Raw genomic sequence first — 14015 nt, 5'->3', positions numbered from 1 at the left:
ACATCAACAAACATTGAGTCATCTTTCCGTTATTTATTACAATGTCGGTTTACTCCCTTAAACTGGAGTTTACCATCCTGCATTGTGATTTCCAGTGTAAATCCCACTAACTTTTAATCAGTGACACAGTAGAATAATTTGAAAGAAAAGGTCAAGATGTTTTTTAATAAGAGCAGAAAAGGAAATTGTTTTACACTGTTACCATTTTTTCAAAACGTTACAAATGCCTTCTTACGTTTTTGTTAGAGATGCAGCTTCACTTACAGTGAAAGACAGGAGAGAAGAATTTCACATTTTCACATTTTTTTACATTTAAATAAACTTACTCATGTTTCACCAGCTTCAACAGCTCGTACAGCAGGTAAGACGCAATCATACAGAAGCTGAAAAGTACAAATAAATGAAGGGTATGGTGGGAAACAACTAAATCAGGGATGGAATATTGTATCTATACTTCCTTTTAACAGACACGTTACAGTCAGCATTTGTCACTGTTAAGCCATTTTCAGACATGATGAGAACTGGCTACTGTCTTTACCAGCAGTTTGCCTTTCACACAGGCACAACACAGCAGGAGGTTCTCTGCACAGACACGTTCACAACAGCAACAAATCCTCCGCGTTTTTTTCAGGCGAGAGTAGGAGCAGCCGACAGAGACAGGAAGTGACATATTAACTTCGCTGCGGAGATCACATGATAACGATTACATCACCTCGACACCGTTGCCAGCTCTTATCACCTGAAACTCTCTTGACATCTCCTTCTGTGTCTTCTACGCTTTCTTTACCGGGAGATATTTTTTTTCTTTGTGCTTTTTCATTTTTGCGTCTGTCGCATGTTAGAAGCGTCATCAACCCCCCCGACCCGCTCGCGGTGTACGGAGGAACTGCACAGTCCAGTGCATGTCTGAAAGCAGCTTTAGAGGGACCTGCATGACTTTATCTTCAAAGCGAGGACTTTTTCTTCTTTTTATTGCCTCATATGTTGCGTCCTTGTGAACACAATATCGTAGAAACGCCTCGAGAGAACTTTTTTCAAATTTAGTATAAACGTTCAGTTGCACTCAACAATGGACTGATACAAATTTTTGTGGTTGAAGGTCAGAGGCCAAGGTCACTGTGACCCCCTCATCACACATATTTGATCTTGTGAATGCCGTCAGGTCAGGAACAACTCCAGGGATTATTTCAAATGTGGTGCAAAAAGTAATTAAATGTATTAAATCATGAATTTAGTGGTTGAAGATTCAAGTTCAAGGTGACATCACAAAACCATTTTTTTCTAGAACTCTAGTGCGCCTAGAACGCCTTTGGAGAATCCTTTTAACTTTGGCACAAATGTTCACTTGGTTTGATTTTATTTGGGTGGTCAAAGGTCAAGGTCACAGTGGCCTCACAAAACATCTATTAGCCTCTTGAACATGATGTCTCAAGTCTGCCTTTAGGAATTTCTTCAAACTTTGACCAGTTGGCACTCAACTCAAAGATTCATTGATTAGATTTCAGGGCTTAAAAGATAAATATCAGTGTGACCTCAAGGTATTGTGAATGAAATATGTCAGGAACACCTGGATGGACTGATGCTGTACGGGGCAGCAGAGGCATACAACTGCAGGACAGTAATTCTAGTTTTCGCTTTACTTTCTCAGAATACATTTTTTTTTTTAACAAAATATTGTAGCAACAGAAGCAAAAATGGGAATGTTAGTTAATAATGGCACAGGCAGCAGCTGAGGATGCAGCGGACGTAGTGTGCAAACAGCCACTGGAGGAGGGCGACGAGAACAGACAAACATTATGAGGTAGATGGCTGATGGTGAAAAAGTGCAACCGAAAAAGACTTTGACTTGGTTTTTCCTTCTGAACTCAAAATGGATTTAAACGCGGGCCTACATTGAACAGTGCAACGAGATGATGAGGGCAGGGTACAAACCTCCTGTTTGTTTTCTTCACAAACATTTTGTTACTCCATTTTCCTTAATAGTGTTTTCAGTATTTCGATGCTAGGGGTACAAATAAGCAGGAATCATCAATGCAGCATTAGAAGAAACAGCTGATGTACAATCTGAAGAACGTTTACAAGTTTTTTTTCCCCCATTCCCATAACAGATTATCGCAGAAGGCTGAACCTGGCTACATTAAAACGTCTACATGGAACAGAGGAGGTAAAATCCATATATATACATGACATCAGTCCTCAGGCTAGTTTTTTACACTGTACAGGTGCTCATCCAAATACACTTATCAAATGTGTTACATCCTCTGGGAGTATTTACAAGTTCACATTTATAAATATTGTGCATTAGTTAGTAACAGCGATCCTGAGATGTATATAAGCATCTCGGTTTTCCAGATGGCTTCCTCGGTGAAATAGAGTATTTTTCCAAGATTAAGGGGAGGAGACATTTCTAGTTCAGCTTTTCCCGATTTAGCAGGTAGGCGTCCAGTAGTTTTTCTATCTATAAAAAAGAAGACGAGAATAAAAGAGGTGGGTAAATCATCCTCGGATGATTAACGGGGGCAAACTGGCCTGGGCCGAAATCCCAGCTCTGACCAGTGAAGTGTCGGATCCCTCAGCGAGAGAGAGGAAGTCCATACTTAAAGCACTTTTAAAAACGGAGCACGAGGGAATGAGGGAAACTGCAGAAGTGAAATTTGGGAGTTCAAGGCAGGATTCAGAATATTTTGGTGCCTTGTTGCAGTTTCAGTTGCTCTGCTAATTCGGCTTGTTGCCGTACATGAGGGGGATGATGTAGACGGAGATGTCGTCTCCGGAGCCTAATCTGTCGTTGGATATTCTCCAGCCGCGATCCTTCAGCACGCCGCGCGCTCTCATGATGAGGTCCTGAGCTGCCATCGTGTACCTGGCATGACACAGAGCCGTACATGATTAATGGTGATGAACAGTGAGGAACTGGTTCAATCTGAATATATCTGCCCACTGCCCGAGGAAAACATTTAGGAGAACTGTTGGTCTTAGCTCAGAGCAGAAGAAGAGCCAGAGAAGCTCCGTTAATAAAGTCTTACAAGCTTTTCATGACATCAGAGAAATGACTTCTCTAAATGTTTGGAAATTTGCATAATTGCAACAAGATAACAGTGTTCATCCTGTCCACCTGCGACAGAGGGGGGTGAGAGGAAGTGCAGGGCTGACTGGCGGCTGCTGCTGTGTGATTGAGTGCTAACTTGCCTGTGTTGGTCGTCGGGGTCACAGTTTGACAGGAAAGAGGTGACAGCTTCAGCTGCTTCCTGGTTGGAGAGGACGTCCCACAGACCGTCTGTCCCTAGCACCAGGACGTCGTCGGCTCCGTGCTCGCACTGTGTCATCGGGTAAACTCTGACCTGGAGGATAGAGCAGGGGGTCAGGAGACTTGGACTTATTTTTATATAGGTTTTCCACTGATACCCCCCAAAAATGTTTACACTATAAAAACCAAGTGTATACATGCTAATTCTTAGCAGGATGGGACTTTGTGTAGAGTGTTCACACTTGAAACAGGAAAATTTCATATAAACCAGACAACAAACGTCAATGGTTGCATACAAAATCACCCACTCTCTCACTATTCCCTGCTCAATATATGATGACTTCTTTATAGAGAACTATATAGTGAGCTCATCGGGAAAAGATACAAAATATTGTGGATACTACTCGTAAATTTATAAATTATTACAACAACAACAACAACAACATCTGACGGTGGAAAATCCCACATTTTAAATGTTTATTTTACATTTAGTATTAATAATTTAATGTAAAAAACATTTTAAATGATCCTCTTTAAATGTTGAAGTAATCTTGTTTGCCGAAGTCTGTGCTGTGATGCTCTGCTCGTATTTATATTTTGAAGACGGGTTAGAATGTTCCTGTTGCCCTCGCTCCTCTCTGCCGCGAGTGCAATGCATGATGGTTGATATCGCACAGTTAGTGACCATCGGTTGTGTAAGTTTTTTCATGATACATTGTGGGAAACAATGGGTGCACTATTCAGGGTATAACAAATTTCACTAAAGAAGAAAGAGTCTGTAGTTCCCAGAAGCCATTTCAAAATAGCAGAGTTAAAAAAAACTCTAGAAGATTCGATGAGTCACGCCCTCAGCATTTGTGTTTGACCCGGCGTCCACATATGATCTCTCATGTATGAACTGATGACTCCTAATGTCAGGGTCATGCTTTTTGTTTCTGAGATTATTCATGACCTGAGAGGTCTCAGTATTTCTAACTTGACCTCTCGCAAAAAGTTTTGGGGGTTAGATTTCAATTTTTTTATAATCATGAAAGTAGTTTTCTGCATTTAACACACAGCGGGACCTCTAATAATCAGGTTTACATATGCTAATAATGGGTTTTTGTTCTGTGCTAAATAATAAACACTGATGGATATAGTTGGAAAATTTATTTGAGATCGAAACGGAGGCTGAACTACAACTGACCTCAGAGGGCAATAAGATAAAGATCAAGAGAAGTCATGGGCTTCGTGACCGACCACTGCGATCATGCATGAATGTTTGTGTGTTTTGTGTTGACCGTGCAGTTCTCAGTGTGGACTGTGAATGGCCAAAGGCGTTACACATTGTTACCTATAAGCTCTCATTTTACAACGAGGTCGAGGTTATGAGGTGAAGAACAAAAAATAGCTTTCTGTATTTACTGCAGAAATGATAAACACAAGGTTCTGTCTCTTCAGTCTAATCTCCATAAACAGATTCAACAAGCGAATATAGAGATTCAATGGATTTTGGGGTTTGGGAGCCTTCTGGTTTCTGTGTCTAGATTGACCAATCCTGTTTGAGCAGGCTTTGGTGGTCATCAGTGTTCGTTGTCAGACCATAGCAGATGACTTCACATAAACTTCAAGAGACCACATGGATACAGAGAAGAGGGGACAAAGATGTCTTCACCAGATCCCATATCAATAGAATAATACAAAATGTGTGAGTTGTATTCATCCTTTGTGAAAGAAAAAGTTAACAGCCCATTTCTACACGATAGGTTCTTCTCAGTTCAAGTAATCGGAAACCACCCGCTCAAGAGTGGGTATATGAACAATTAGCACATTTATTGTAACTTTTAATTCACTTACTTGTGTGTAAAGGAGTAGTTTCATTTTCTTCTGTACACACTGTGAAGGAGGACATGATGAAGGGTGATACTGAAACGGAGCTTACCTCAGGGCAGCAAGACAAGAAGGGTTTAATGTAGATGTTGGAGTCGTGCACTTTCAGGTTGTGGTCGCCGAGACCCCTTGTGACGCCGATGGTCGCCAACACCCGAGCCTGCAGAAGATGGATCGTTTGCTTTAGACATCATTTCTATTGGTTATGATGAGGCTGAAATTACTCAAATGTGGGAAATTTGTGAGTGTGCCTCATGGCTACAAAAATGTCTGGAATGGAAATGGACACAAACAGCATTCTCTCCCAAGTTACATTTTTCTGCTCCGACTTCGGTTCCGTTTGTCAGCGATAGAAATGTGACACCTGGTTAAACGCGCTAATTTGGCAAGATGGCTAGGTGAGAGAGGCTCAGTTTTCAGTGCCTTCATGACGTCAAACACGAGTCACTGGGGGAAACGCGAACGAAATAGTCAGACAGCTTTTGAGAAACCTGCATATGCCCACTAATTTCGGGGTAAGAGAGGTGTAAATTGAATCTGAACCAGTCCAAACCATTGTTCTCCAAGCCCCAGACACCTTCAGACTATTTCGTAAGCTGTGTGAAAATTCCTTTTGATTTCCTTTGTCTGCACAGATTGCCACCGTAGCCTCTAAAAAATGGCTGCTGGCACTAAACTGGGGAACTGGGCTAAATTAATCTACTGTACACTGTGTGACAAAGAGTGGCACAAAAGGACGGGGAGAGGAGCACGTGGTGGAGTGAGGCCTGACTCCGACTGACTTCGGATCAGTATGCAGCACAGAGAGGCAGAGAAAAGGGGAGAGTGTGTTTCAAAGTGGCGGCGAAGCTCCTCCGGCGGAGAAGGGGAAACATCCTGGGATTAACTGTTGAGCGCTAGAGCCCAGCAGGCTGCGTGCCGCTCTTTGAAGTGCTCTGGCATTCCTCTCCCTCGCACAAAGCCCCCCCACTCCATCTAGCCATCCATCTCCGCGACGCACTTCAAAGGGAGAGGACGCGACGTGGGCAGGGCGGACCGGGCGGAGGTGAACCTGAGCGTGGTTGCTGGCAGAGAGCACTGGGAGGTGACATCTGCCCCAGTCATCAGTCAAACCCGGATCTATACTGTCTGTATTAAACAGAGAATCTGGAGAAGGCCACAGGGAAAACATACTCGGCTCCATCATGTTTCCTCGCTGACCTTTTCAATGCATCAAGGAGGAGACGCCTGACAGAGGAGAATGTCATGAACAGTGTGAACCGCGCTTTGACCTTTCCTTTGCATCTCGTGTCAAAACACTGACAAGATTCTCCTGCGAGTCCGGGTTTTCTCGACGTTCTATTCCAATTAACATATGTCACTTGTTGGATGCTTTTCACCCGTCTGGTGTCATATTTTCATCATCTAACGTCCCACGACTGACCCCTCAGTGCTGCAGTTTATCTGCTAGGGGACATGAAAAGCACAAAGGCCATCGGAGAAGAGATATTTTCTGTGCCGATGGTTGGTGCAGGATGCGAATCCCAGTGGAAAGAAGGGGCCAGGAAGGCTTTTGCCATGAAAGTCTCCTCCACACAGTGATAGTGTTTGGGGTTGCTGACTAATGGCGCCCTGGCAAGCTTTGATTACCGGCGAGGCGCACAAGGCCATGGGAATAACTATCAGAGAGCGGAGCGATTCTTACCTTCTTCCCTTCGCCATATATCAGGGGAAACTTGAGGTCATCTTCCTCGATGGTTTTATATGCCCTGCGCAGAGGAGAGAAGACACTTTAATGGGTTTTTTGGTTTATGCCAGACAGTGCACACGTGCCCTGGAGATACATCGACGCCCCGCCCCTCCGCAGGCCCTGCTGCCGAGGCGACGAGACAGAGAGTATGCTCAGAGGAAAAAGACAGACAATGAGGAAATAAATTCACCCAGACGTCACACAGAGACTCAGCATAACACCCTCTTTATTTTTTATTTCTAACTGATCTTGTAAAATTCTTCCTATTGGTAAAAAGTGCGACATCTTTTGATATATGAGATATACCGTTGGTCTCTGTCTGTTGTGTGTGTGTGTGTGTGTGCACGTATGCATCTGAATATTCTGGATGTAAGAGGGCTGAATGATGCAAGAGTATCCACGTTCACATTCCCCTGATCTCAGAGCGGTGTTTAAACTTCCCCAAGTGATGAATAATTTACCATGTTCAGACTTGGACCAGACGGAGCTGCAGCACGAGGAGAAGAAGAGAAGAAGCCTGTGTAATATGCAGTCATGTCAGATCTTACGATAGACTTTTCACCTCTCCAGCTCCAAACTACTACCGAGTGCGTACAGTCTTTTTTTCATCCGTTTGCACCCACCGGTTTGACTTCAAAAGAAGCAGCTGTGTCTGTGTACAGCCCCAGAAACATCACTGACGTGAGCCGATCCTCGCTCCAGCTACCAGGACAAAGTTTTCCATTCACAACCCACACCAGGTGCTGTGAATATGCGAATCTGGCTTGTTATGAAGCCACGGTCCTGACCTGGGTCGACATTTATAAATGGACTATAATATTTATTTTAGCCTTTGGACTCCAGGAAATGAAGGAAAGACGTTCACAACTGTCATGAGAGGGTTTCCAAAGTCTTTGGATCATAAGAAATCAAATTAATTGCAGCTATTCAGCATGAAATGTTGTTCAGACAAAACCCGAACTGTTATTTTGCAAATATCATGTGACCCGGGCCTGCCCCGCTCACCTTTACCCGATGAGTTTCAGCTGCTGTGGAGCAGATTAGTGGCGGCCGGGATTGTTTTTTGCATTACTGCTGGTTCCACTCAGAGAGACCATATGTTTCCACCTTAGGCGAGCCCTGCTGCTCTCAGCACTTTCTGAACAGTGTGCAGAGCGGAGGGCTATCACAGCGAACATAAAGCCACAAGATCGTGAAACACAGTGGAGTGAGGCCCGAGACTCTCCTCTCAGCGAGACATAAACAGATCTTTTGAAGTGTTTCCTCACTAATGTTTGCACTGATAATGATGTAAGAAAAAAGCTCTCTAAAGCGGTGGTCTGATGATGACATTAAAAAACGAGTATTTTTTAAACTGCCCTCATTAAACTGGGGCAGGTTTTACCCGCTCTATTCACAGAAAGGTGTTTACTATCATTTGAGTGCTTCACCTTCAATACGTCTCCAAAAAATAAAGGACCTACAACACAGAGACACACACATCCCCAGAGCCTGCTGCCGGGGACGGCCTCCCTCTCGAGATGTGTGTTAACAGCCAGTGCCACGGCGATAATGAGTGGTGTGACAGAACGAGAAAGACACACGTTAATCCTGTTCTGATACCTGATCCCTGCACTGGGACACAGAGTCCAACTCAAAACACACACGAGGAGAGAGCTGCTCGAGGGGCTGCGCTGTTTGACCATAATATTACTGCTTTCTTATCCAAGGGCTGTTTGGTCACCATGCAGCGTCCAACTGACTCAGAGAGAGAGAGAGAGCGGGGGAGAGGAGGAGGAGGAGGAGGAGGAGGAGGAGGAGGAGGAGGACAGGGGGTGGACAGGAGGAGGACAGGGGGTGTTTGGATCATCCTCTCTGCAGGTGGAAGGACGGGCAGGAGAGGAGAGGGGTGATGTCATTTCAGATGGGTGCAGAGAGGGGGTTAAAGAGAATTGTGAGCAGTGTGTGCCGAGCATCCTCGTCATCCACGCACGCACGCACGCACACACACACACACACACACACACACACACACACACACACACACACACACACACACACACACACACACACACACACACACACACACACACACACACACACACACACACACACACACACACACACACACACACACACACACACACACACACACACACACACACACACACACACACAAGCATAGACACAGGAACACATTCACTACAGCTGATTTCAAACAAGCACTGAAGTCCAGATATTTTCCTGAATTTTTCCAGTATGTGAGAATGCAAATAGTCAGCTGCGTGGGACATTTTCCAGATAGTAAAATGTGTGAGTGAAGGTCGCTTTATAGTCACTGAAGTGTTGCAAGGGAGCATGGGCCGAAAAGGACATCATGGCGTCTATTACCATGAGTGCAATGGCTCCAAAATTGGTTGCAGCACTTGGTCTTGCACCGCCAAATTTTTGTGGCTGCCATTTGCACGCCTTCGAGGGGAAGACTGGCTGGGTGGATTTGCCTTCACAAGAACAAACAACAAACTCTCTGCATTTCTCTGGCAGCTAGTAACGTTAGCCTTTAACACAAAGAGTTCTGGAACTAGATGCTGCCTCTGCCTTAGCAATAAAAATGGCCGCTTTTATCATAGACTGTTGTTTTGTGCTTTGTTTGAGAAAAAAGTACAGGTTCTGGTAGGCTTAGGTCACCGGGAAAAAACCCAAACGATACCCATCCCTACACTTCACCTGAGTGTGGAGGACCATGAGAGGTCCCTTAAGTAGAAACCCAAAATTTGTGGCAACCAAGAGAGAAACAAAGCAGAAGCGCCGATTCCAAAGGAGCTGGAATGGCCTCAGCCTTCTTTCCCTCATTTCCTGTATCTTTGTCCACGGAGCATATTGCAACGCGTTGACCTATAAACACATCTCTGCATGCTGGTAGTTTGCACCATCTATGGAGGTCACTTTGTCACTCCTTAGTTTAAACAAGGCTTGAGCTCATGTGAGAATACAGCAGGAAAGTTCTGAGCAACTGGTGTCGTCTCTAACACGTTATTTTCTAACCCGTTTTTAGACGTTTGTGTCCGAACACAACAGACACTCACCTGTTGAGTGAGACAAATTGCCGCAGGGGACGGCCGCGTACCAATAAACAGAATGCTCGACCTTGATGGGCCTTTCATCGAGTCACTGGTGCTTTCAGGGGCAGAGAAAGGCCAGGATTAATGGAAGTGACCCAGTGACTCTCCATATACTGGAAACTTTGGGCATCCGTCATGCTGCTACCAAGGCATGGTGGATAAAGAAAGAGAGAGAAGGAGGAGGGAAAGCAAGATAGGAAAGGGCAGAGAGGGGGTGTAAACGCATGACAGTGATGAAGGTATGTGTGGGTCTCCCTCCTCTCTCATGTATTGTCTATAGGATCAGAGGGAGACAGACCCTCCAGTGGGCGAAGGCATTAAAGAGGCACAACTAAGATGCCATTCATCGCTATTTATCACTTTCAACCATCATCTTTTTATTTCCTAAAATCTTTACTTCTCACCAACGGTTTTCTTCCTCAGCTTCCTCCCCCTTTATCTCTTTTTCTACATTTGCAGCTTACCTCAAACTACCTACATTTCTCTCTGTCTTGAAATTTCCTTCTCATCTGTTATTTTTCTTCCTCCCTCCCTCTTTCTCCTTCTCTCTCTCTCTATCTGTACTCTCCTGCACCTTCTTGCACATCTTCCCTATTCCTGGCTGGGCCGTGTTGCCATGGCATTTGGATTGTGTCGTAAACGGCTGACTGCTCAACATCCATCACTCCTGGACGCCTCGCAAAACAAACCAACAAAAATTTGCCCTGCATCCTTGACAACAACAACCATCACTGTTTGCCACACCAAAGCCGAAGCTCGCACTGCGGCCACACTGGCAGAGAGAGGGGAGGGAAAGAATGTGAGGGAGGGAGACAGAAAGAAGTGGGCTACAGGCCGGTATGCCTTCATTAGAGCGCGGCCTTGATCATGGATGCTGGATTACGCCCACACATGCAGCATGTGGGCACACAGGCTACAGGAGAGCAGGGACATCCACTGACAGACAGCTGCAGAGACATACAACATGACCATCACCACCTATAGAGCATCTGAAGAGCACCTATAGGACGACACGCTAGAGTCACGCCCACGCACATCAGAGCAATCCTCCACGCTGAATGACAGGGTACTAATTTCAAAGCTTAGACATAAGCCCGTGTGAGACTGAAACGGAACTGGGTTGCCGGTAGAACCTGATTAAAAATACATCACAGGCCATTTGCGCTGCCGAGACAGTGAAGCAGGCGGGCGGCTGGTGGCGTGTTCGGAGCCCGGCGAGGGAAGGAAGCCAGCGACTGACCTACATCTGCTCAATCGAGCCGCAAAACACCCAGAGGGAGGTGGCTTCAGGAAACATAGTGTTCAGTGTTCATCTGTCCTCAGTCACCTGCTCTGTCCTCAGGTTGCTGTCACCATCTTTCCGTCTTCCTCTGAAGCGTTGTGCATAAACGCAAACATACGCCCAACCCACTCGACAAGTGATGGACGTGATTAAAGCCCTTTATGAAAAAAAGAACATAGATTTAAAAAATAAAAAAAATCATCATTGCCAAAATGAGTTTTGATTAGATTCACATTTGCCCAGGTAATTTATTTATGTGCAGTTTTGGGTACTTCTAGTATTTATACATTTTATTTTTTCTGTTTTAATGTTGTGGCATAAGGATTAACAGGAACTAAAAGCAAGAGATCACATGTCTTCCATATAAACTTCTCTGTAGCTGGAATTAAAATCCTTATCTTTACAGAGAGAAACCTTAATCACCGAGACCCCTCTTATCTCAGAGAGCTCACAATGCTGTATTTTACCAAGAGATCACTTCACTCTCGAAATAAGAGTAGAATGGGAGAGCCTTCTGATACCAGGCTCCCGTGGAAACAGCTCCCAATCTCTGCATTAGAGTGAGACTTAAAGAGTTCCCTTTTGACAAAGCTTACAGTTAGTTCTAGATCAGGTGGGCCCTGAACCTTTCCTTGGATATGCTGCCATAGGCCTAGACTGCAGGGGGAACTCCCATCATGCACTGAGCTCTTCTCTCTCTCTGGCTCCAGAGCTGCAGGGTCCAGATCTGACTACATCTCACTTCTTATTATTAGATAGTGCAGATATCATTGTTAGCGTTTATTGATAACACTACTACACTTACATCAGTTGGCTGACAGAGCTAGAATACAGCTGTGTGTGTGCAGCTGTTCCCAGTCTCATGTCACTCCGCCATTTCTTTGCTTTCAACCAAAGGTGAGATGGATGTGGGAGTGGAGTTCTGCTCGAGGTTTCTTCCTCTCTCCGCCCTGCCAGGTTTTTGCTCACTGTGTTGGGGTTCTCTCTATAGGACTGTAAGTTCTTCGACCTACTCCATAAGGTCCCTTGAGATAATGTGTGTTGTAATGTGCACCATACAAATAAAATGTAAGTGAATTGAAACTGACAGCTGTAGCCAATATCCATCCATGCATCCATCCATCCATCCATCCATCCATCCATCCATCCATCCAGCTGACACTGGCTATAGTCTCTTGTTGCACAGCAAGATTTCACATTCAAAACATATGATCACCATAGAAAATAATATAATATGATATGAGATATTGCTCAAGATAAGTTTTCTAATTTAATATATGAATTATCTCCACTTTATCGGCTACTACAACATGAACATTTCTGCTCACATACGCCTCATGTGTCTTGATTAGCTGTGTAGCGATGACTGCTTTACAGAATCTATCTGTGTAAAGATTGACACTTAAAGCTGTTTGTGTAATCGCTCTGTCCGTTTTTATCTCTTCGGTGAAGGAGTCTCCTCCTTTTCCTCCTTCTCCTCACGTTTCTGTCTTTAAGTATTCTCCCCTTTCCTCCCTTTTCTTTACTCCCAAACCATCCTCCTCAGTCTCTTTGACCTTTTTTTTTAACTCTTTCTCTCCACAGTAAGATAAAAAGTCGGGTCCTGTCGGTGCCCACATATTTCTAATAGCATTCTTCTCACACACAAGCAGAAATGTCAAGGCCATTCCCCGGCCACCATCTAACACCGAAGCGTTTGAATGACTTTTTCCATTCCTGTACAGAGAGACTGCTGTTGTGGGCTATTTTCAAACTGGCTGTATTATGTGTTCAAATATAAACAATAAGTTGGACGATGTAAAAAAAACTGAACATGATACCTACACCAAGGTACAACATGGTTTCACCCCGAGTCCATTTGTTTGTTGGTTATTTTTATTTATTTGTCAGCAAGAACACAAACCTCTTAACAGATTTCCATACAACTTTGTGGTAGGATGCAGTATGGGTCAGGGAGGAACCCATTAAGCTTTAGGGCATATCCAGGAATTTATTTTCACATTCTTCAAAACTGTGAGATAAGGTGTTTTTCACCATTTCTCTGAGAATAATTCATTGATCATGAAATCTGACATTTTTAGGGGACTTTAGGGGAGTGTGTGAAATTTGGTGTAGATCCAAATAAAAATCCAGATCTAGTGAATTGAAATGTTTTTTTAGAGGGACTGTTGGGCTTTGGTGAAGGTATGAACTCCAATGAGTGTTATTATGGCTAATATGTGTTTGGAGTTGAAACACATAACAGGAAGGCACACAATACAACAATACAAAAATAAATCTGACATTGGTATCCTCACAGCGAGCATGCTCTGTCCCCTGTGCATTTTAGATTAAGTGGCGAAATAAATAGTAAAACAACTCACCATCCCGACATGGTGAAGTCACGGTACAACATCCTCTTGCCGACCTCTTTTCTTTGCACTCTCCTGGGGAATTCCAGATGTGTAAACTCGTTCCCTAATAAGTGGGGCTGCATGTACGCCTTTGATATGAAAAGAAAAAAAATTAAGATCGACATGCCTAGGGGATAGGAAAAACAATTCCGTCGACTATAAAGCTTGCAAAGAGAGCAGGCAGTGGGAAGGAGACAGAGAGCAAAGCATGGCTGGTGTCTCAACAGGAGGGGAGGTCAGCGCTGCTAATATCTGCCTGCTGTGCTCTCAGAGGAAACGTGCAGGGAGGAGATTTTTTTTCTTACCAGGAACTGGAGTCGCTGTCTCTCTGACTCTGGTGTGAACTCTGCTGACATGGGGATGACTTCCCCGGCTCGGATGATGATCGCTCTGA

At 44.4% G+C, this 14015-nt stretch overlaps 1 protein-coding gene across 1 annotated transcript in view; it reads right to left on the bottom strand.

Moving 5' to 3' along the window:
• Window positions 1–137: 137 nt before the first annotated feature.
• Window positions 138–14015, bottom strand: part of LOC128444828 (protein phosphatase 1H) — a 35076-nt gene continuing 21198 nt past the window's right edge. Inside the window, exons 5-10 of the mRNA XM_053427488.1 lie at window positions 13927–14011; window positions 13592–13710; window positions 6801–6864; window positions 5169–5276; window positions 3190–3341; window positions 138–2863 (exon numbers count right to left, since the gene is read on the bottom strand). Of these exons, the coding sequence (XP_053283463.1) occupies window positions 2716–2863; window positions 3190–3341; window positions 5169–5276; window positions 6801–6864; window positions 13592–13710; window positions 13927–14011 (676 nt within the window). The 3' untranslated portion in view covers window positions 138–2715. The remainder of the gene's footprint in view (window positions 2864–3189; window positions 3342–5168; window positions 5277–6800; window positions 6865–13591; window positions 13711–13926; window positions 14012–14015) is intronic.

The sequence above is a fragment of the Pleuronectes platessa genome, chromosome 7, assembly GCF_947347685.1.
Source record: "Pleuronectes platessa chromosome 7, fPlePla1.1, whole genome shotgun sequence".
In the NCBI taxonomy this organism is placed as follows: domain Eukaryota; kingdom Metazoa; phylum Chordata; class Actinopteri; order Pleuronectiformes; family Pleuronectidae; genus Pleuronectes; species Pleuronectes platessa.
The sequence above is the reverse complement of the archived record's forward strand: the minus strand, read 5'-3'. Positions and strand labels throughout refer to the sequence as shown.